Source organism: Hyperolius riggenbachi, chromosome 5 (assembly GCF_040937935.1).
Source record: "Hyperolius riggenbachi isolate aHypRig1 chromosome 5, aHypRig1.pri, whole genome shotgun sequence".
In the NCBI taxonomy this organism is placed as follows: domain Eukaryota; kingdom Metazoa; phylum Chordata; class Amphibia; order Anura; family Hyperoliidae; genus Hyperolius; species Hyperolius riggenbachi.
In genome coordinates, this window is record NC_090650.1 from 134,474,684 (window position 1) to 134,499,013 (window position 24,330).

Sequence of the window (24,330 nt, forward strand, 5' to 3'; positions counted from 1 at the left end):
AATAAACACATATATAGTTTCACTTACTAGCCGTCCTGTCCCACGCCGCTTCTCGACGAGCCTCCGTTCTCCCGCCGCCAGCTACTTTCGGTGTCACCGCCGGGCCACTGCGCTTGCGTGGCTCTGGCCACGTGTATACTTTCTTCGCGTTCCCCGCTATTGCATATTCCAAGGATACGCTTGGCAGGGCTGCGCTGGCATCGACTTACAAGTTGAGGTATGGGACAGAGCGGCGGCGGGAGAATGGAGGCTCGGGCAGAACCGGCGCGGGACAGGACAGCTGCTGGGGGCTTGGGGAAGCCCCAGGTAAGTGAAACAATGGCCTCAATTCACTAAGCTTATCTCCTGTCTTTAATAACGTTTCTATAGTTATCACCATGGTGATAAGGCATGTAGTATTCAGGAAACATTTTACCTCAAGCAAACCTAAAGTTAACTCTTCTGTCCTTAAGTTAACTCTTCAATCCTTACAATAACTCCAGAACTCTAATGTTAAAGACAGTCTGTAAATTAACTGCGTGTAAAAATAACTACAGAGGAGGAAACTTATCTACAGAGGAGGTGACTTAAGGAATGAAGAGATAAGCTAACTCTCTCACCGTGCAGTGGCAAGTTTACTCTTGACTTATTATCTCCAGCATGATCTTAGTGAATTGAGGCCAATGTGTTTATTTTCTCTCTACAGTTCCGCTTAATCTAGTAGGCAAGTCTTTTTATAAACTTACAGGGACTTGCAGAGCATACATTCAAAAAGGGCGTCGGGAAATTTGGGCGCAGGGTGAAGCCGAAAAATGGCTCACCCTGCTAAAGCAAATTCTCTGTCAGCGTTAATTACTATTGCCTCTCCAGGCCGCCATGGACTCGGGGGGAAAGATGCAATTCAACTGCCAGTTATTGCTGGCGACTGAATTGCACTGTATTTTTCGTAATTTGTGCTCCGTCTTTTCCTGGTGCCCAAATTACCTTCTGAGCACCGCTATAGCCGTAATTCACATTACAGCCCAAATGTCCAACACCCTTTTTTATTGATTCCCTTGCAGCTGTACATTATGCAGTACCTGCTATTATAGAGCGTCATTATTCATTGATACATAGTTGGCTCTCCACCTCACTCCTACTTAGCCATTGGACTTACCCAACCCTTAGCGCCAGCATAGAAAAGTGGGGTGCGACTTTGCTTTAACAAATGACTGCAGGCATGTTAATGGAATTGTTTATTCATGTACATTATATTTTTTTTTGTGATTGGGTTAAAGAGAACCTGTAACAAAAAAAAACTTCCCCTGGGTGGTACTCACCTCGTGAGGGGGAAGCCAATGAGGCTTCCCCCTCCCCTGTAGCTGCAGGCAATCCAGCACTGGCTTCCCCGAAGTGCCCGGCAAGCCTGCCTCGACAAGCCTGACAAGAAGGAAGGTAAATATTTACATTTCTGCTGTTCAGGGAGCTTTATTGCCGCCGCCATGGGACCGAGGAGGACGGGGGAAGCCTCAATAGGATGCGGAGGCTTCCCCCACCGGAAGTGAGTACCCCGAGGGGAGGTGTTTTTTGTTACAGGTTTTCTTTAAGACTCATCTGTGATCCTGTAACTTGCCAAATAAGGATTGCGATGTGTTATGGTGTGACAAAGCCTTGCACTTATTATAACTTATTTTCTTTCCCTTTAAGTATGGATTTGCTTTACTAAGGCGACGTGCTCTGCAACTGGAGGAACTAACATTGGGCAAAGACACGGCAGACAATGCCCGCACACTGAACGAGCTTGGAGTTCTCTATTATTTGCAAAATAATCTTGAGTAAGTATTGATGTCTGAGAATAGTTACCTATTTTAGCCTACTTGCCATTTACTGGAAAGACTCCTTACTGCTTATCACTTAGTTGATAGAATCTTAGCTGTGATAATTCTGCTATTTGATTGGAAAGTAATTGGTCATATGAGTAAATGGCAAGTACAAGATATTAAGGAGTATCTTGTTGGTAGAGCTACAAGAAGTAGCACAGTACTAGGCCACAAATACAGCTTTCAATTGAAGTATGTGAATTGGCCAGTTAATCTAGCAGTTTGAAATAAAACTCCATTTACAGGTTCCTCTCCCCACATTCTGATAGCAATTTCCTTCCCTTGATAACCAGTATAGCCATAGCCATGCATTCGTCCTCATTTCTTCCCCAGAAAGAATTTTAACCATGTTCTCCAATCCCCCCTTTTCTTCCCTTAAGAAATTAGACATCCCTACACCTCATAACTAGTACACCCCCACACTTACTGCTCCAACACTAACTTCCCCTCTCCTCTGCCTAACACTAACCTCTCCTCTTCTTAACACAAATCGACGCCCCCCCTCCTCTGCCTGACACTAACTTCTCGAATGCCTAACACTAACCACTATGATGCCTAACGCTAACTTCCCCTTTTTAATGCCTAACACTAACCAGTAGATACTAAGGTGATCATATACAGTAAAGCCCCATTATCTGGAACACAACTGACCAGCAGTCCCAACCAACCAGCACAAGTCGCAGACAGTTCTCACAGTGGTGAAGGCCAACTTCTTAGGCTGTTTGTGGGCTCTGCTGTGCTGAAAGACATGTTCCATGGCTTCCCCAAGGTTAATATACTGTATTTTTTGGATTATAAAATGCTCTGGACTATAAGACGCACCTAGGTTTATATTGCAAAAATAAGGGGAAAAAAGATACTTAACCTGGGGTGTCTATGGTGCAGGGGGCATCATATGAACCTTTTCCCACCAAGCAGTCTTTAAGCTACTCTATCTAAGCTATACTGTTCCACTACACTACACCAATCCCCGCTGCACCCACCAGTTACACTACATACTACACTACAATACACTAACCCCTGCTGCTCCACCAGCTAAGCTACGCAGCACTACACTATCACTACACTAAATTACAATGCACTAACCATACAGTACACTAACACTTCAGCTCTGACCTGATCCTGCTGCTGCGCTCCTCTTCCCCTCGCTTCGGTCCTGTTGATGCAGACACGCTCCTTTTCTGCTCCTGCAGATGCTGGCAATATGGCAGTACGCTGCGCCTGCCTACTGCTTTACAGCTCCAGGTTCTCCGTTCCTCGTGGCCTCTGTACTTCTTCATTACTGGTTGTTACCGTAACGCTGAGACCGGCACACGTGGGCCACTGTGGTTACAGCAACAACCAGTAATGACGCTGCGAGAAACGGAGGACCTGGAGCTGTATAGCAGCAGTGGGCGCAGTGTAACCCTATATCACCAGCAACTGCAGGAGTATAAGAGGAGTATGTCTGCATCAACAGGACTGGAGTGACGGGGAGTGGGGCGCAGCGGCAGGATATGTGCTTCCCTGAACACTCTGCACAACTAATTACTGTATATGCGGAATATAAAACACACCCACTTAATTTTGGAGAAGAAAAAGTATGTCTTATATTCCAAAAAATACAACACTTTAAATTACTGTTTTTCAACATTTAATAGAGAGTTCATGGTATGTATATAGAGTGGGGTATAGCACTGTATTTGCTAGGCATATTTTTAACATCGAGTCTCAAGCAACCAGAAAGCACACTTACCCAGCATCAGTAGATCCCCGTCCATGCTGGATAACTGAGACTCTACTGTACTTTTAATCTTATCGTTTGATAGAGTCCTTAGTCTGTTAATGTGATCAAGTCCGTCAGTAAATCAAAAGAAAATGTTCTCTCCATCCACATAAAAAGATCTTTTTACCAGTATTTTCTTTCTAGAACATAGGTTGAAACGAGTGGAAAATTACAATAATTTGCTACAGATGATCATTTGTTTGTGAACACCCTTACAATTGACCTCAATTCAACTACTGACCTTTCTGATCAAATTGTTATTTGTTTGTTGTTGATGGATCTTTGAAATATTCTATTGAGCATATCCACCTTTAGACAAGATTTCATCAAAAATCTTGTCTAATGCTGATCACACGCTATGAAGCCTTTGCTCACAGCCCCCTGTGCACCTGCTGGTATCACTGGCTTTGCACTAGTTTTTCATAGATTTTTCTTAGATTTGATGATTTTATCAAATCTTTGGTCTTATCTGTTTTGCAGTGTATGCTTTCAGCATTGCTTCTGCCTCTATGACTGTCTGGTTCAGCTCTTGCTCAGTATGAGAAAAGGTGAGACTGCAGTTCATCAACTGACCAGCAGAAAGAATAGCTGTAGCTTACCTTCCCTGCAGAATCTTTATGCTAGCAGGTGCAGGAAGAGAGTGAGCAAGATTGACTCCGACCCCTCTCACCCTGCTCCTTCTAGCTTATGCCTTCAGTAGTGAGATACCGGTTAGTCGCAACAAAAACTTCCAGGCACAGGACCAACTTATTTCCTCAGGTGGTAGCCATGCTTAGTACTGAATCACGCTAGTTCTGCAAGGACTTGAAAGCATTACAGAGTAGAAATGAAAATGAAGGCTTCTCACCCTGTTTACTACCACAATAACTTACATGATGTACTTGACTTGTAATATCTATACCATGGGTCCTCAAACTACGGCCCGCGGGCCAAATCCGGCCCCCCACATCAAAATGACCGGCCCGCCACCCTGTGCTGCCCCTGCGCTATCAAAATATTGGTTTGCATTTGCGCTTCCATGTCACATCAGAGACCAGTGCTACACATCTTCCTGTCCGTCCCTACCTCCCACCACGCTGCGTCCAGCGTCCTCTGCAGTAAGATAGCAGCCGCCACGGGTTGCCATGGTGACGTCCAAAGGGGTTATGACGCGATGTTCCGTGCAGAGCTTATGCTTCCTCCCCTCCACGAAGCAGTGAGGGAAGGAGGCGCCAGCTCCGCACGGCACATCGCGTCACCGCCCATTTTGACGTCACTATGGCAACCCGTGGCTCATATCTTTACTGCAGAGTACAACGCTGAACACAGCGCAGGTCGAGGCGACGTAAGGAGAGGTAGGGACGAGCAGATGTGCAGCACAGGTTTCTCTGAAGTGGGGGGCAGTTGCAGGCCAATCTCTTATTAAACATGTGGGAGAACAACGAATGGTTATTATCAGCACTAACATGTGATTTCCCCTAATGAAGCTGATTCTCACTGCCTGACCTGGACCAAGTTGAAGTGATGTTTAAACACATTAGGAGACGGGTGTCCAACACTGCTGTTGTTTTATTTGCATATTTGTGCATACATCTTGAACTGCTTGCAACAGAAGATAAGGGTGCACAAACCTGGTGGCATTCAGGAATTCAGTGCCCTGTACCCACCACAACACTGGCCACCGGGTTTGTGCACCCTTATCTTCTGTTGCAAGCAGTTCAAGATATTTGCACAACTATGCGAATAAAACAACAGCAGTGCTGGACACCTGTCTCCTATGTTGTATTATCAATCTTTTCATATAGCTGGGGCAAAACAAGATGGGTACTATGAAATGTTTTTTTTCTTTCCAAATGATAGATTCGGCCCAGTGGCGTAGCTAAGGAGTTGTGGGCCCCGGTGTGAGTTTTAAAATGCCCCCCCCTAAGCACTCTATACATAACAATTGATACGGCGCACCAAAACCTGCCAATGGCAACTACAGTGTCAGAGGTGCAAGAAGGGGATGGAGAACAGTTTGTTAGTGATTACCACTATTCAAAGTTTCTATAGAAGTGATTATTATGAGCACAAGACCAATAGCGGAGCAGTGCTTTTCAGCGCTGCTAGATTTGGGCGCAGCCGGCTCCTCCATAGACTTCAATAGGAATCACTCCTATTGAAGCGCTCAGTGAGCAACGTCGGCTCCTTCAGAAGACGGAGCCGAGGTTGCTTAAAAACATAATAATTCGGCCTCCAGCAATCGCTGGAAGCCGAATTATTTCATTCCCCCACTATCCATGGCGGCCAGGAGGGGGAATAGTAATTAAATCGGCCCGGACTTGTGCAGAAGCAGGAACAGCTATATACCACTGTATCCTGCGCCCAAGTCTACCGGCGCCAATTTCAAATGTACTCGACCAATAGAGAGCTAAAACTGTAGTTTAGGGTGGGCCCTTTGGGGCCCCTCTGGTCCAAGGGCCCCCGATGCGGTCGCCACCTCTGCAACCCCTATTGCTACGCCCCTGATTCGGCCCCCCAGCAGTTTGAGGGTCCGTGAACTGGCCCCCGGTTTAAAAAGTTTGAGGACCCCTGATCTATACTGTCTGTCCTTGTATTGTTGTTTGTGTCTGTTAATCAACTGCCAAGTCAAATTCCTTGTAAGGCTAAATAAATTGATTCTGATATTGAGAGACAAGGCAGACTGGCACTTTATATACAGCATGTTTGCTCCCTTCACTCTGCATTCTCCTCTAGACTGTGAAGCAATACAGACGTGACTCTCTTATTGTATCTTAGTATGGCTGTATGTGATTCAGTACTAAGCTGCATATACTCATACCAGGATACATATTTTTATTTTTTTGTATCTTCTGCATTTCACTTTCTTGCTTTATTTGCGATGTAATGCCAGGGTCTCTGTAAAATGATAATAAATACATACTCTGTTTCATAATATAGAACAGCAGAAATGTTTCTTAAGCGGTCACTGGAAATGAGAGAGCGAACTTTGGGTCCAGAACACCCTGACTGTGCCCAGTCTCTAAACAACCTGGCTGCTTTGTACAATGAGAAGAAGCAATATGACAAGGCGGAGGAACTCTATGAGAGAGCGTTAGACATCCGGAGGAGGGCATTGTCTCCAGATCATCCATCATTGGCCTATACTGTCAAACACCTGGCTGTGCTTTACAAACGAAAGGTAAGTGTGTTTTCCACAGTCATTCATTGGGGTTGAGAAAAGGATAGGACCATTTTTGCTTACTTGTGTTACAGTAAAGTTGAATAGATAGAGCAGTGTTAAATAGAGCAGTGTTAAAGCGCAACCTGTGCCAGCTAAAAAAGGTAGGTGGTAAACAATAATAATGACTTTTTACAGCAATACCTTATTACTATACAGAAAAACATACGCATTGTGCGCTGTCATTTTAGGAACAGGAAGTTGAATCGGAAATGCACAGTTCATTGATCAGATTGAATTATTTTGTTTAGGCAGCGCATATGTGACCACTCATTCTTGTTTCACATAGTATTTGTAAAAGGAGTTTTACAAAACTATTCTTATGTCCCTCATTAACTTTTACACCAGAGGTCGTTTTTTTAAATAGTCATAAAGTAAAAACTAGTGACTTGTCTGAACAAGGAACTGCAGGAGTTTGGGCTGATCTAAACCAGGGCTTTTCAACCTTTCCACTAATTGTACCACTTTTATTGCCTGAAAACTTTCAAGTACCACCAGTGTGCCTGCACAGTAGATTGGATGGGATCGGGCTTGCCTGTTTCTGCTGGAGCCTGAACGGAGAGCAGCTACTGTGCATGCGCACACCGATGAGGAGAACTATGGGGCTCCCCAGCACTGGATCCCATCTACTGAGGAGGAGGGGGAAACCTCTTTAGGATACAAAGGCCTCCCCTTCCCTGAGGTAAGTACCCCTGAGGCATTCTTTTCTTACAAGGTACACTTTAAAGTCAGGAAAAAAATGAGTTTTACTCACCTGGGGCTTCTACCAGCCCCCTGCAGCAGTCCTGTGCCCTCGCAGCCAGTCACTAATCCTCCTTAGTTTTTGCCGACAGGCCCGTCAGGACTGGCCACGCGTAGCTTTTTCCGCATTCTCGGCCCGGCAATTAGCGCTATTGCGGGCCCGCAACGCGGACAAAAATACACGTTGCCGCATTACGAACGCATAGATATGCGGCAACGCGTATTTTTGTACGCGTTGCGGCCCGCAATAGCGCTAATTACAGTCGGGAATGCGGAAAAAGCTACGCGTGGCCAGTCCTGACGGGCCTGTCGGCAAAAACTAAACTAGCTGGTAGCGGGGGACCAGAGGATTAGTGAGTGGCTGCGAGGGCACAGGACTGCTGCAGGGGGCTGGTAGAAGCCCCAGGTGAGTAAAACTCATTTTTTTCCTGGCTTAAAGTAAACCTCCGGACTAAAAATCGACTCGGCAGCACTGAAAAGGCCTGGTGTTTCTTTAACAGTTTCAAAGCATCAGAACTTTGTTTCTCTTATCCAAGCCTCATTTTTAGCTGCACAGAAGAAAACTGCCCGGGCTTTTTTACCCGGATGCTGTGCAAAGCATGATGGGATTTCTGATTTTGTTGTTCTCTTTCTGCTGTTTTGGTGTAATTTTTTTTTTTTTTACATTTTGAATTTGACATTTGAAGCCTAGTGTGTGCAGCTGGGAGGGGTGATCAGGACACAGGACAGTTGGAACTGTGTCTCCTGCTCCTTGTCACCTCCTTTCAACCAAAAAGATGGATGCCCCCATGACAAAGATGGCAGCTCCCATGAATCACAAACATGTGCCTGTTCTTTTAAAACAGGGTGGGTAAGAGATTATATTACCTATCTATTCTAATTAACATAACTAATGTAACTTGATGACAGTATGTTTGTTTAGGCTGAAGTTCCCCTTTAAGTCTCCCTTTAAAGAGACTCCGTAACAAAAATTGCATCCTGTTTTTTTATCATCCTACAAGTTCAAAAAGCTATTCTAATGTGTTCTGGCTAACTGCAGCACTTTATACTATCACTGTCTCTGTAATAAATCAACTTATCTCTCTCTTGTCAGACTTGTCGGCCTGTGTCTGGAAGGCTGCCAAGTTCTTCAGTGTTGTGGTTCTGTGATGCATCTCCCCCCTCGAGGCCCCTCTCTGCACACTGCCTGTGTGTTATTTAGGATTAGAGCAGCTTCTCTCTTCTCTCTTATCTTTTACAAGCTGGATACATCGTCCTCTGAGCTGGCTGGGCTTTCACATACTGAATTATTATAAACAAGGGCAAAGCTGTTTGCAGGAAGAAACGAGCAGCCTGAAACTTCAGTGCATGAGAACAGAGTGAAAGAAACACACAAATGATCTCTTGAGATTCAAAAGGAAGGCTGTATACAGCCTGCTTGTGTATGGATGTATTTTCTATGTGTGGACATACTGTACATCAACCCACTTCCTGTTTTGGTGGCCATTTTGTTTGTTTATAAACAAACTTTTTAAAACTGTTTTTAACCACTTTTAATGCGGCGAGGAGCGGCGAAATTGTGTCAGAGGGTAATAGGAGATGTCCCCTAACGCACTGGTATGTTTACTTTTGTGCGATTTTAACAATACAGATTCTCTTTAAGAAAAAAAAGGCATTTGGGAGGGGAAAAGTAGGAGGCATTGGTGGAGGAAAAAAACTACAATTAGATTGCTAGCCTACATATTGTCAGTATTGGCAATCTAGAGGTAGATTGCCAATATAGGTAGCCATACAAGTTCCACCCCCCCCCCCCCCCCATGCGCTTAATTATAGGTAACCTGGCCCCACCACCTGAGAGCTAGTCAGTGACTCACCACAAAGTTCGGATCCCCCCTTGCTCACTCCTTGCTGTGCTGCCCTGCGGAATAGTTCACACCTCAGAACATTGGTAAGCCAGCCGCAGTGAAGAGACAGCCAGGCAAGCGGTGCACAGTGACGGCGTGTATACTTCAAATGAGCAGTGATGTCACTTTCTGTATCTGCGCCATCACTGTGCACCGTTTGCCTGGCCGTCTCCTCCACACTAATCTGAGGTCTGAAGTATGCTGCAGAGCAGCACAGCAAGGAGCGAGGGAGGGGGAGCCAAACTTTATGGAGGCAGGACTGGACCAGGACAAGTGGCAGGTGGACAAAAAAGTGGCAGGCAAATCTGGTGTGTACCACCTGGCCAACAGCAAATTACCACCGGTGGCAAGCGTGCCACAGGTGCAAAGCCCTGGTCTAGAGAGATTAGCCTGTCTAATTAGGCCTTATCAACAAGTAAACAGCACGTGTAAATTAGGGCTGTCAGGTGTGCCACTCTATGCCATAGTTTGGGCTAATATGTAAACACAGGAGGTTAACCCTTTTGTGTTCCTAGGACACCAGAAAGTAAACACTGCAGGGTTTTTGTAAGATTTATGTAAGTTGTAACAAATGTTTTTCTTTAAAGTTATGATGCTGTTGCTTATCTCCTTAGAGCAGAGAGGAAGCTCTCAGTTTAGGTCCGCTTTAAAAGCTGACAGAACCAACAGGTTTTGGACTAGTCCATCTCCTCACGATGGAGTCTCAGGGTTTCTCTTTGTTTTCAAAAGCATTTGCTGAACGGCCATTGTTAATGGTGGCCACTAATGATCCAACCTCTCTCATCCAATCTTACCATTTCTATGTAATATAAGGGACTCTCTAAATGATTCATTCAACATATTTACTCAATTTACCTTTATACTACATAGATTTGGTAAGATTGGATGAAAAAGATTGGATCATTAGTGGCTACCTTAAGTCTGATTGCCAAAATAGTGTGCGAGTAGGGACGCTGGCTGGTCCTATTTTGGCAGTTAGTCTTAGCAACTGCCATTTAGGAAATTATTTTAAAGCACCAAGAAAACCCTTTGGATCCCCAATGAGGAACTCGACTAGTCCAAAACATGTTGGTTCTGAAAGATTTTAACTGCTTACTTTTTCACTATAGTGGTCCTTTAAAATGGTAATTTGATAACAACCGTGAAGGTCAGGATGTACTGCTGCATTGCTAAGCTTATTTCAGTAATGTGTTAGGCCCAGTGCACACCAAAACTGCTAGCAGATCCGCAAAAAGCTAGGCGTTTTTGAGAGCAGATTTCAGAGTGATTCTAAGCATGTTTAGAGACGTTTTCTAAACATGCCTAGCGTTTTTGAGCGCTTTTTTGTGTAGCAGATTACAAATATTGTTACAGTTAAGGTGTTACTGAACAGCTTCTGTAACAAAAACGCCTGGAAAACCGCTCTGATGTAGCGTTTTCCAGAGCGGTTTGCGTTTTTCCTATACTTTACATTGAGGCAGAAACGCTTCTGCAAACCACAAACGTGCAGCAGGAGGGACGTTTGCGGTTTGCTAAAAACCTCAAACCGCTGGTGTGCACCATCCCATTGAAATACATTAGCCAGGCGTTTTCTCAGGCAGATGCGGTTGGCGGATCGCTGCTAAAACCGCTCGGTGTGCACTGGGCTTTTCAGACTCTCGTGCTGTGCTGTGTTCTGACAATAAACTGCTGCCATATAATAATTCCTTTTTTTGTATAGCGCTTTTCTCCTGTCGGACTCAAAGCGCTTGTGAGGCAGCCACTACAGCGCACTCAGTAGGCAGTAGCAGTGTTAGGGCCCGTTCAGACTGCACGCGTTTCCAGCCGCGTTTGCAGGAGGCCGACACGCATGACATCAGAGAGTGCATAGAGTGCACTGTCTGATGTTCACACTGCATGCGTTTCGGATCTGTGCGGTCCGGGAACGCATGCTGCACGCAGATTTTGCAAAAACGCGCGGCTGTCCCATTCACTTTTCAGTCATGGAATCAGCCACGCAACGCATACAAACGCGGATGGCGTGCGTTCGCATGCGTTACGTTCCGCATGCGTGGCCGTCCGCGTTTGTAATGTGAACGGGCCCTTAGGTAGTCTTGCCCAAACAACTCCTTACGGAATAGGTGCTGGCTTACTGAATAGGAAGAGCCAAGATTTGAACCCAAATCGTGATGCAAATCTAGTCCCCAAAACACAAAATGAGGTGGCAAATCAACATTCAACATTAATACCACTTAAAGGGATACTGTAGGGGGGTCGGGGAAAAATGAGTTGAAGTTACCTGGGGCTTCTAATGGTCCCCAGCAGACATCCTGTGCCGGCGCAGCCACTCACCGATGCTCTGGCCCCGCCTCCAGTTCACTTCTGGAATTTCAGACTTTAAAGTCTGAAAACCACTGCTCCTACGTTGCCGTGTCCTCGCTTCCCCTGATGTCACCAGGAGCGTACTGCGCAGGCACAGACCATACTGGGCCTGCGTAGTACACTCCTGGTGACATCAGCGGGAGCGAGGACACGGCAACGCAGGCGCAGTGGTTTTCAGACTTTAAAGTCTGAAATTCCAGAAGTGAACCGGAGGCGGGGCCGGAGCATTGGGGAGTGGCTGCATGGGCACAGGATGTCTGCGGGGGACCATTAGAAGCCCCGGGTAACTTAAACTCATTTTCCCCAGACCCCCCTACAGTATTCCTTTAAGGACCAGGGGATTTTCCAGTGATCGGTGCTGCGTGGGCTCTACAGCCCGCAGCACCGATCAGGTATGTGCCAGGGCGATCAGACTTCCCCCCTTTTTTCCCCACTAGGGGGATGTCCTGCTGGGGGGGGTCTGATCGCCACCGGCTATTATTGATTTGCGGGGGGGGCTCTTCAAAGCCCCCCTCCGCAGCGGTTTCTGCCCTCACCTCCGTTCCCTCCCTCTCCCTTCCCCTCTGAGCGGCGCAGGACGGATATCCTATATATATATATATATATATATATATATATATATATATAGGATCAAATGACGGTGATCCCCGGCCAATCAGATCCCCGGCCAATCAGAGCTGCGTAGCAGCGCCGTATTGATGTAAACAGCGGGGATTTCTTCCCCGCGTGTTTACATTATGCGTGCGAGCCGCGATCAGCGGCTCGCACACTGTTCACGGAGGCACCCTCCGTGAACTGGCATGGAAAGGCCTCCATGCTATACCACTAACGACCCGCCGACGCCTATCGGCGTCGTTAAGTGGTTAAGGACCTCAAGGCATGTGTTTGCAAAATAAATAAAATAGGAAAGGAAGAAGGAAACAATTGGAAAAGGATAGTCGAAAAATGTAAGTTGAAAAATGACAGTTAAAATGTGGCTGTTGGAAAATGACAGTTGAGAAATGGCAGTTGTAAATTGACAGTTGGAAAATGGCAGTTGGAAAATGACAGTTGGAAAATGGCAGTTGGAAAATAGCAGTTAAAATTTGACAGTTGAAAAATGTCAGTTAAAAAACAACAGTTGAAAAATGACAGTTGGAAAATGGCAGTTAAAAAACAGTTGAAAAATGATAGTTAGAAAATGGCAGTTGGAAAATGACAGTTGAAAAATGGCAGTTAAAATTTGACAGTTGGAAAATGGCAGTTGAAAAATGACAGTTGGAAAATGACAGTTGGAAAATGGCAGTTAAAATTTGACAGTTGGAAAATGGCAGTTGAAAAATGACAGTTGGAAAATGGCAGTTAAAAGTTTAACTGTCATTTTCCAACTGTCATTTTTTAACTGCCATTTTCCAACTGTCATTTTCCAACTGTCATTTTTCAACTGTCATTTTCCAACTGTCAAATTTTAACTGCCATTTTTCAACTGTCAAATTTTAACTGCCATTTTTCAACTGTCAAATTTTAACTGTCATTTTCCAACTGTCATTTTCCAACTGCCATTTTTCAACTGCCATTTTTCAACTGTCAAATTTTAACTGCCATTTTTCAACTGTCAAATTTTAACTGCCATTTTTCAACTGTCAAATTTTAACTGCCATTTTCAAACTGTCATTTTTCAACTGCCATTTTCCAACTGTCATTTTTTAACTGTCATTTTTCAACTGTCATTTTTCAACTGTCATTTTCCAACTGTCATTTTCCAACTGTCATTTTCCAACTGTCATTTTCCAACTGTCATTTTCCAACTGTCATTTTCCAACTGTCATTTTTCAACTGTCATTTTCCAACTGTCAAATTTTAACTGCCATTTTTCAACTGTCATTTTCCAACTGTCAAATTTTAACTGCCATTTTCCAACTGTCAAATTTTAACTGCCATTTTTCAACTGTCAAATTTTAACTGCCATTTTTCAACTGTCAAATTTTAACTGCCATTTTCCAACTGTCATTTTTCAACTGCCATTTTCCAACTGTCAAATTTTAACTGACATTTTCCAACTGTCATTTTTCAACTGCCATTTTCTAACTGCCATTTTCCAACTGTCAATTTTTACCTGCCATTTTCCAACTGTCATTTTCTAACTGACATTTTCCAACTGTCATTTTTCAATTGCCATTTTCTAACTGTAATTTTTCAACAGCCAAATTTCAACTGCCCTTTTCTAACTGTCTTATTTAAACTGTCATTTTCCAACTGTCAAAGTTCAACTGTTTAAAGGACCACTACAGTGAAAAAAGTGAGCAGTTGAAGGAGAAATCAAGTGAGAGGCAGATTGAGGATGCTATATTTATTTCCAGTACCTGGCTATCATGCTGATCCTCTGCCTCTAATACTTTTAGCCACAGCTGCTGAACAAGCACATGCAGATCAGGTGTTTCTGACATTATTGTCAGATCTGACAAGGTTAGCTGCATGCTTGTTTCTGGTGTAATTCAGAGGGCCCGTTTCCACTATCGCGAATCTGCATTCGTTTCCTGCATGCAGATTCGCACAGCCAATACAAGTGAATGGGCCTGTTTCCACTTGTCAGTTTTCCTGAGCGTTTTTCTGTGCAGGATTTTTCTGCACGGCAGAGCCCTCAGAATTCGCCTGCGTGTGGAATGCATGCGAATCGCCGCTAAAGTATTTAATAGGGAAATCGCCTGCGGCTTTGGTATGCGAATTTGCATGCGAATTCGCACAAAAATTCGCGCAACCACACGCAAAACTCGCATCCGCATGCGAATTTTTACCGCGGCGATTCGCACCGCACAAGTGGAAACGGGCCCAGACACTTCTGCAGAGACAGATCAGCAGGGCTGTCAGTGAACTCATATAGTTTAAAAGGAAATTAATATAGCAACCACCGTGTTCTTCTCACTTAAGTTGCCCTTTAAAGGAGTTCTTTTGCATCCTAAGAATCAAACAAGCTGACACTTACCTGGGGCTTCTATTGGCCCCCTGCAGCGGTAATGTCCCACGCCGTCCTCTTGCGATGCTCCGTTCCCCGCCGCCGGTCCTGGTGTAATCACACAAGTTATTACACTGCGGCTGTGCAGTAAGCTCCGAATGACGCGAGCAGGAGCTAACATTATTGGTCTCTTTAGACGAATATTAAACCAGGACCGGCGGCGGGAAACGGAGCATCGTAGGAGGACGGCAAGGGACATTACAGCTGCAGGGGGCCGATAGAAGCCCCAGATAAGTGTCAGCTTGTTTGATTGATTTTTAGAATCCCACAGAACCTCTTTAAAGAGAACCCGAGGTGGGATTTAATTATGTTACTGGGGCACAGAGGCTGGTTGTGCACACTAAGACCAGCCTCTGTTGCCCCATGGTGTGCCTCCATGTCCCCCCTGCGCGCCGCTATACCCCCCGCAGTGCTGGCGACACGCAGTGCGTCGCCAGCATAATGTTTACCTATGCGCTGTCAGTCAGCGCCGCTCCTCCGCATCGGCGCTACCCGCCCGCGTCACTTCCCTCCTATCAGCGGGAGGGAAGGGACACGGGCGGGTAGCGCCGATGCGGAGGAGGCGGGGGAGCGGCGCTGACAGACAGCGCTTAGGTAAACATTGTGCTGGCGACACGCTGCGTGTCGCCAGCACTGCGGGGGGTATAGCGGCACGCAGGGGGGACATGGAGGCAGGACATGGAGGCACACCATGGGGCAACGGAGGCTGATCTTAGTGTGCACAACCAGCCTCTGTGCCCCAGTAACATAATTAAATCCCACCTCGGGTTCTCTTTAAAGAAGACCTAAACTCAAGCACTGCAGTCAAGGAAAACAAATACTACTGCGTATGCGCACACACCGACAAAGAGAACTTTGGGGCTCCCAGAGCTGGATCCCTTCTACTGTGAAGGAAGGGGGAAACCTCTTTAGGATACAAAGGCCTCCCCTTCTCTGAGCTAAGTACCCCCCAAGGCACTTTTTTCTTACAAGTACACTTTAAGAAAATAAGAGGGTATATGGGAGGGGGAAAGTAGGAGGCATTGGTGGGGAAAATTACTTCGATTAGATTGCAAGCTTACACATTGTCAGTATTGGCAATCTGCAGGTAGATTGCCAATATAGGTAGCCTTGCAAGTTTCTCTCCAACCCCCCCCCCCACACACACACACACACACACACACACACACGCATACATATGAACTGTCCGCCGGGAGACTTGGGCACAGGATACAGCTGGTATACGGCTATTGCTGGAAGCCGAAATGCAGTGTTTTAAAAGCAACTTCAGCACTGTCGTCTGATGGTGCCGAAGTTACTGACTGTGCGCCGCTATAGCCGTAATTCCTATTTCGGCCTATGATGGCGCCGGCTGCGCCCAAATCTCCTGCACTGTTATTACAGTGCTCACCCCCCACCCCCGCATAATTATAGGTAGTCTAGTCCCACCATCAGAGAGCTGAGAGCTAGGCAGTGACTCACCACAAAGTTCGGCTCCCCCCTTGCTGTGCTGCCCTGCGGAATAGTTCACACCTCAGATCATCGGTAAGCCAGCCGCAGAGAAGTGACAGTCAGGCAAACAGTGCATGGTGACGGCGTGTATACTTCAAATACAGGAAGTGACCAGTGATGTCCCTTTCTGTATCTGCACCATTACTGTGCACCATTTACCTGGCTGTCTCTTCCCCACTGATCTGAGGTCTAAAGTATGCTGCAGAACAGCACAGCAAGGAGCGAGGGAGGAGGAGCCAAACTTTGTGGAGGCAGGACAGGACCAGGACAAGTGGCATGCAGGCAGTAAAGTAGCAGGCAAACCTGGTGTGTACCACCTGGCCAACAGCAAAGTACCACTGGCGGTACGCGTACCACATGTTGAAAAGCCTTGATCTAAACAACTTGATGTGTGCTGAAGATGCCGGATCCAATCATGAATGGGGTCATTAGCTGAGCCATTTACTGTTCCAGTCACTATGATGGCATCTCAGTAATTGTTTGCGCTTATATTGAAAGAAGTCAGGGAATCCATGCTGTGCCCTCCCTCACTGTCAGAATGATGGACACATAGCATGCATTTACATCACGCATTCCTCACATGTGGCATAGGTTAATCTTTATAACAGGACAAGTTCCTGGTGTGTAACTGTGAATACACTGGATTAATAGCAGTTTCAGTAGAGCCAGTTCAGTAGATGATTTTCTCATATACCTGTCCATGCATTACTGTGCTGACATCTAGTGGTAAATGTAGAATATGGTAGCTAGTGTTACAAATGCACAAACTTCATTTTGTTTGTTCAGTTAAAAAATGTACACAAAAGTACACAACATTCATTATAGCACTATGACAGGAGTTAGCAATGAGAGAAGTGGTTGAACCATGTTTTAGTCAGTATTGTGCCTACTTATAACCAAACTATAATCGGTAGTTTATGGTACATTTTTCTAATGGGAAACTGGCAAATTTAAAAGATACATTTATATACATATAAGACGCTGGGAAATTGAGGCGTAAAGCTACAAAATGGCTCACCCTGCTCCTGCAAAAGTCCAGGTGGCGTTAATTGCTATTCCCCCTCCAGGCCGCTGTGGAATGTGGGGTAACACGTAATTCGGCTGCCAGCAATAACTGTTACACTGCTGCCAAATTACTGATTGAGCGCCGCTATAACCGTAATTCACATTACGGCCATGGCGGCACCGGCAGGGCGGCCCAAATTTCCAGTTCCGTTTTTGCCTGATTTATTTAATTGTAGCACAAATATGCTTAAAAAGGTCATGAATCCTGTATATGAAAAAGGAAACAAAGTGTGTGATTGCGAGAACAAAGACTGGAGACCCAGTGGCTGGAATTACAAATTATTATTATTATTATTAAACTTCGTTTATAAAGGGATAACTTATTATGCCTGGTACACACCATGCAATTTCCCGTCAGATAGACAGGGCAATTCAGTTACTTTCCACAGGTCGGATCTGATTTCCGATAATTTTTCTGATCGATTTTCCTATCATTTCTATACAAAATTGATCAGAAAAACTATTGGAAATCTGGTCAGACCTATTGGAAATAATCAATTCAACCTGTCTGATGGCAAATAGCATTGTGTGTACCAGGCATTACGCAGCACTGTAGATAATAGATAAGAGAGACTTAACAACATAAAACAATGTTGCACAGGGGCATTACAGTGATGTAACAATAACCAATGGTGTGCAGATTACAATGTAGGGATAAATATAGCAGACCAGTCACTGAGTCTATATGGGAGGAAGGTCTTGCCAAATAGGCTTACAATCTGAGGGGTGGGTTGTGTATGTCCAAGGGAGGAGGCAGTACATATCACCGTTCTTGTTTTCTGCAAATTATTCATGTTTGGTACTCTATCTTTATCATAATTGTGAAGCACATGTATGTTTTTCCTAGGGAAAACTTGATAAGGCTGTGCCTCTCTATGAACTTGCTGTGGAAATCCGACAGAAATCATTTGGTCCCAAACATCCGAGTGTAGCTACTGCGCTGGTGAACCTTGCTGTGCTGTACTGTCAGATGGTAAGAATTGTCCAGTGGTTTGATGTTACATTCTAGTTGTTTTACTCTCATATCCCCCCTTTTGTCTCCAGCAATGCAGGACTTTAATGGCACTAGTTCCTACCAATGGATTGTAAGAGGAGCTACAAAAAAGTCCTGTAGGTGCTACCTCTGAATCCCGAGATCTCCACATCCATATAAATTGAATATAGCTGAGATCACAGCACGTCAATGCATGTGGTTGTGTGTTGCCATGCACTGTGCTGCAACATCCATTCTTTACTGTGAAATAATCATTTTGATGCTCTCCATATCAGCAGGACCTGAAGAAAAGGAAAAATGGGTGTTATTTAAAAAAAAAACTACTGCATATTCCTGTTGCTAAACTTTCCCTTCTTGCAACTGAATATCACATTTTGTGATTTACAGCTTTCTGTCAGTTTACCTTGCAGATAGAAGCTCTCTTTAGCATGTCATTTTTATCTCCTGCAGTCAGAGATAAAATATCAATCTACTAGAAGCCTGGATGACAAAGTAAAAGGCACATTGTAGCCCACTGAAAAGAGTTCCAAGCTTCTCCACTTACATACCAATGGAAAGTTTGTCTGCTGAAACTGTGTTATTGGTTTCAGATATCCAAACCTCATTACTTTTGCACTGTGCACCACAGCTACTATTCACTGTCCATACCCTGCAGACACCTAAGATAAAACCCACACTAAAGCAGCCCATACACTCAGCCGATTTTCTGGCCGACCGATCGATCCCGATCGATCGATCGATTGATCGATTGCAAATCGGTTGGCCAATCGACCGATCGATGGCCGATTTCGATCGATTTCGATGGATTTCCATCGAACTTGCAGGGTGGAAAATTTAGGTCGATCTGAAGAGATTGCTTATCAGTTTGCATTGGCCTTAATGGAAATCTGATGGCAAAAAAATGCCATCAGATCGAATTTCAATAGATTTCAAACTGAAATCTGTTGGAATTCTATCCTGGTAAAAAATGTTCTAAAAACGCATCAGATAGACCATCAGATGCATTTCTTATCTATCTGCTGCCAATCTGACGAGTGTATGGGCACCTTTAAGAATCTTCAGCTTTATTCCCCATTTACATATTTCTAACCACCCTGTAAGCAGTGTTTCCCAACCCTGTCCTCAAGGCCCACCAACACTGCATGTTTTGTGGAAATACACACGTAGTTAATCAGCTCTGCTGAGACACTAAATTACCCCACCTGTGAATGTTTGTGATTTCCTGCAAAGCATGTACTGTTGGTGGGCCTTGAGGACAGGATTGGGGAAGCTCTGTCTTACAGGACAAATTAAAGTGGACCTAAATTAAAAATACAAGATTTCAGAAATAAAATCTATTTTCTAAATTAAAATAATAAATAGCAGCCTTTTTTCAGCTGCATGATGACAAATATAAAATATTTTACAATTATTGGAGGAAACCCTCCCTTTCTTTCATATTGCCGGACAGAATCCGGCAAACTGGTGGAGTAGGTGGTGTTTGGCAATGGAGGAATTGCTAATGGCTGCCACCTGTATAACTCTAGTTATGAAAAGAGAAGGGTGAAAAGTATGCACTGAAATGCTTATATGCTTGACGGAGTGTTTATCTTTGTAGGTGTCAGAGTGGTGCAACTAACTATTTTGAATTAAAAAAATGTTTGATTTGGGTCCGCTTTAACCTCCTTGGCGGTAACCCCGTGTGTGACACGGGGTAAGCCGCCGGAGGGTGCCGCTCAGGCCCTGCTGGGCCGATTTTCATAATTTTTTTTTGCTGGACGCAGCTAGCACTTTGCTAGCTGCGCCAGCACTCTGATCGCCACCGGCCCCTGCCCGATCGCCGCTATCTGCTGCGGCGCGGCCCCCCCCCCAGACCCCAGCGCTGCCTGGCCAATCAGTGCCAGGCAGCGCCGAGGGGTGGCCCGGGACTCCCAATGACGTCCCGACGTCAGTGACGTCGGTGACGTCATCCCGCCCCGTCGCCATGGCGACGGGGGAAGCCCTCCAGGAAATCCCGTTCTATGAACGGGATTTCCTGATCGGAGATCGCCGAAGGCGATCGAAGCGGGCGGGGGGATGCCGCTCAGCAGCGGCTATCATGTAGCGAGCCCTCGGCTCGCTACATGATTAAAAAAAAATTTTTTTTTTAAAAAACTGCTGCGCTCCCTCCTGGCGGTATTTTTCATACCGCCAAGGAGGTTAAGTGAGAAGAATATGGAGGCTGCCATATGTATTTCCTGTTAAACAATACCAGTTGCCTGGCAGCCCTGCTGATCTACTTGGCTGCAGAAGTGTCTAAATATCACCAGGAACAAACATGCAGCTAATCTTCAATACACAATCCATCTGGTGAGGAATGAGGACCTAGGAACTTTTTAATATGAGGCTCACAGCGCCCGTACCTCACTAGCAAGTTATTTTAACTGTTTGTATAGCCAAATACGTATGTAATATTTATCTGGTGAGGATTGAGAAAGTGGGAGTATATCTCCCTAATTAATGTGGCTAATAGTGGCTAATCCCACCAGAAAGTTCTGGAAGTCTTGTTAACTTTTTATGAGCTTAGTGTATAAATAAAAGTTAAGTTTTATTACACCTTCTGATCACTATCTAGGAATTAATTTGTGTTCTTCATGCAGCCAAATTTGTCAGATCTAACAATAATGTCAGAAACACCTGATCTACAAATGTATATTCAGGGTCTATGGCTAAAAGTATTAAAGGCAGAGGATCAGCAGGATAGCGGGAAACTGGTATTGCTTAAAAGGAAGTAAATATGGTAGCCTCCATATCCCTCCCATCAGTTATCCTTTAATATTACATCCTGCAGCACATCTGCCATGCCCGACAGGTATAATAATAATAATGGCAGTATTTGTATAGCGCCTTTCTCCTGTCGGACTCAAAGCGCTTGCGAGGCAGCCACTAGACCGCACTCAGTAGGCAGTAGCAGTGTTAGGGAGACTTGCCCAAGAAACTCCTTACTGAAATAGGTGCTGGCTTACTGAACAGGCAGAGCCGAGATTTGAACCCAGGTCTCCTGTGTCAGAGGCAGAGCCCTTAACCATTACACTATCCAGCCAGGTATGCATGTGCTAGTAAAAATAATACATCTAAATTCATAGCACCAATTTTCAAACATTGAGAATGGACACCAGCATAGCTCCCAATTTTTTTTAGATAAAAAAGAGGGACACTTAAGCCACGCCCCTGACATACCCCTAGTCACACCCCTGACATACCCCTAGTCACACATACCATAAAGATTTCATAAAGAAAATATAAATAAGAAATAAATCAATTTTAAGGATGGGAATAAAGTTTAGTGTCAATTAAACACCTTTTTTTCAGTAGCAAAATACATATATTTACATAGATCTGTGCATCAGTCCTGAAAGAGGGACAAATGAGGAAGAAAGAGAGACAGAGGGACAAGGTTCCCAAAGAGGGACTGTCCCTCCATAAGAGGGACAGCTGGGAGCTATGGACACCAGTGTCTTTACTTTTATGTGAAATCCCACCCCTTTGATCTTCCAGTAGATATTACTCTGCGTTGAACCTGGGGGGGGGGGGGTACTCCTCTGACTTGTTCCATGCACAAATGGTATTTATAAAGGAATTGTTGTCCAACAGCAAACAACTGTTTGTTTTTATTAAATCTTACAATTTTAGCTTAACAAACAAACAAAAAAAGGACTGCAAGATTTCAGCCTGGCCATACTGTGCGCAATACTATTCTAATTCAGTGACCAGTGTTGCACTGTAAACAAGGCACAGGTGCAGCAGATTAACCTGTATTAAAACATGCTAATTTGTAAAGCAATTCACATCCCAGATATGTCTGTGTGTGGTGACTCCAGCTGCAGTGCACACCTTGAGAATCTCCCCCAATTTCTTGAATTAGGTTGTTTCACAATCCTCTATCCTGTTGCTTGAGTAGTTTGTTTGCCACTTCTTTTCCTTCAGCTCAACTTTCCATTAATATGCTTGGATACAGCACTCTGTGAACATCCAACAACTGTGGCTTACCTTCATTGTGGAGGATGTCAATGACTGTCTTCTGGACAACGCGTACGTTAAAAAGGGGCGCTGGGAAAAAAGGGCGCCGGGTTTTTAACGATAAGCATGGATAACGTTTAAAAATGTATTGTACTGTTTTTCGTTTAAAATTAATGTTTTTTAAAGTTATAAATCATTAAATAATGTGCATTAAATCGGCAATTGTAAAAACGTTAATCTTTCGTTTAAATAGTAAAACGTATAATAACGTTTAAAAAAAAAATTAGTAAGTAACCCTCCCTGTACCTACCCCTAACCCCTAGACCCCCCTGTTGATGCCTAAACCTAAGACCCCCCCTGTTGGTGCCTAAGTAACCCTCCCTGTACCTACCCCTAACCCCTAGACCCCCCTGTTAGTGCCTAAACCTAAGACCCCCCTGTTGGTGCCTAAACCTAAGACCCCCCTGTTAGTGCCTAAACCTAAGACCCCCCTGTTGGTGCCTAAACCTAAGACCCCCCTGTTGGTGCCTAAACCTAAGACCCCCTGTTGGTGCCTAAACCTAAGACCCCCCTGTTGGTGCCTAAACCTAAGACCCCCCTGTTGGTGCCTAAACCTAAGACCCCCCTGTTGGTGCCTAAACCTAAGACCCCCTGTTGGTGCCTAAACCTAAGACCCCCCTGTTGGTGCCTAAACCTAAGACCCCCCTGTTGGTGCCTAAACCTAAGACCCCCCTGTTGGTGCCTAAACCTAAGACCCCCCTGTTGGTGCCTAAACCTAAGACCCCCCTGTTGGTTTTTTCGTTTAAAAATAATTAAAAAAAAAAAAAAAGTACTGTTTTTCGTTTAAAAATAATGTTTGGATAAAAATATTGTACTGTTTTTCGTTTAAAAATAATATTTAAAAATGTATAAATCATTAAATAATGTGTAATCATGAGAAACAGTAATAAAAAATTAAGTCTCCGGGCGCCGCTTTTAAAACGTTAGTTTTCTCCGGCGCCCTTTTTTCCTATCGGGCGCCCATTAAACGATATTTATTATAGGAGTGAATGGCGGCGCCCGATTTGTCCACTAGCCTCAGGCGCCCGAATTTACTGTTTCCCTGGACAACTGTGAAGTCCGTAGTCTTCTTCATGATTGTGTGGTTTACTGAACCAGACTGAGAGATTTTTAAAGCAAACATTTAACAAAAAAGATACTTATCTCGGGAGAGGGAAGCCTCTGGATCCTAACAAGGCTTTCCAGTCCTCCTCTGTCCCGGCAATCCAGCGATGCGCCCCCCCCCCCCTCCCGAACAGCGGCAAAGTAAATATTTACCTACCACACAATCCAGTGCAGGAACAGTAGTGGCTCTCCATTTGGGCTAAAGCAGAAATAGCCTAGCCCGATCGGATCCGCTCTACTACGGAAATAGCCTTAGCCGGTACAGAGACCCGCTACTGCGCCTGCGCTTGGATCGCGGTAGGTAAATATTGCCGTGCAGTTTTGGGGGAGCCAGCGCTGGATCCCCCAGGCTACAGAGTACCGGGGAAGCCTCATTGGGACCCTGACGCTTCCCCCTCCCAGCTAATTAGCTGAGTGGAATAAGACCCTACAAGTCTATAATATGGAACTTTTTCACAATATTCTAATTTGCTGAGATACTGAAATTGGAGTTTTTATTGCCTTGCCTGTAGACCATCTGAATCTAATATGTTGTTCAGTTACATGACAGAACACTGTAATATGAATCTAAGATTGTAAGAATACACCTTTACATCTCTATATAACATGCATTCATATATTTCTTACCCCACTTAGAAAAATCAAGTGGAAGCTTTACCTCTGTATGAACGTGCTATGAAGATATATGAAGATAGCTTGGGCCGCATGCATCCCAGGGTTGGAGAAACACTAAAAAACTTAGCTGTACTAAGGTAATCTATCACTAATCACCTCCCTTTTGTATTCTAGACATAGGCCTCAATTCACTAAGATCATGCTGGAGATAATAAGGCAAGAGAAAACGTACCACCACACAGTGAGAGAGTTATTTTATCTCTTC

The 24,330-nt window shown here is 44.7% G+C and overlaps 1 protein-coding gene across 2 annotated transcripts in view; it reads left to right on the forward strand.

Moving 5' to 3' along the window:
- NPHP3 (nephrocystin 3) overlaps nucleotides 1-24,330 on the forward strand; it is a 94,949-nt gene that overhangs the window by 61,234 nt on the left and 9,385 nt on the right. For both annotated transcript variants that reach the window (XM_068236275.1, XM_068236276.1), the window contains exons 24-27: nucleotides 1,666-1,793; nucleotides 6,523-6,763; nucleotides 18,162-18,287; nucleotides 24,087-24,202. In XM_068236275.1, coding sequence (XP_068092376.1) covers nucleotides 1,666-1,793; nucleotides 6,523-6,763; nucleotides 18,162-18,287; nucleotides 24,087-24,202 — 611 coding nt within the window. The remainder of the gene's footprint in view (nucleotides 1-1,665; nucleotides 1,794-6,522; nucleotides 6,764-18,161; nucleotides 18,288-24,086; nucleotides 24,203-24,330) is intronic.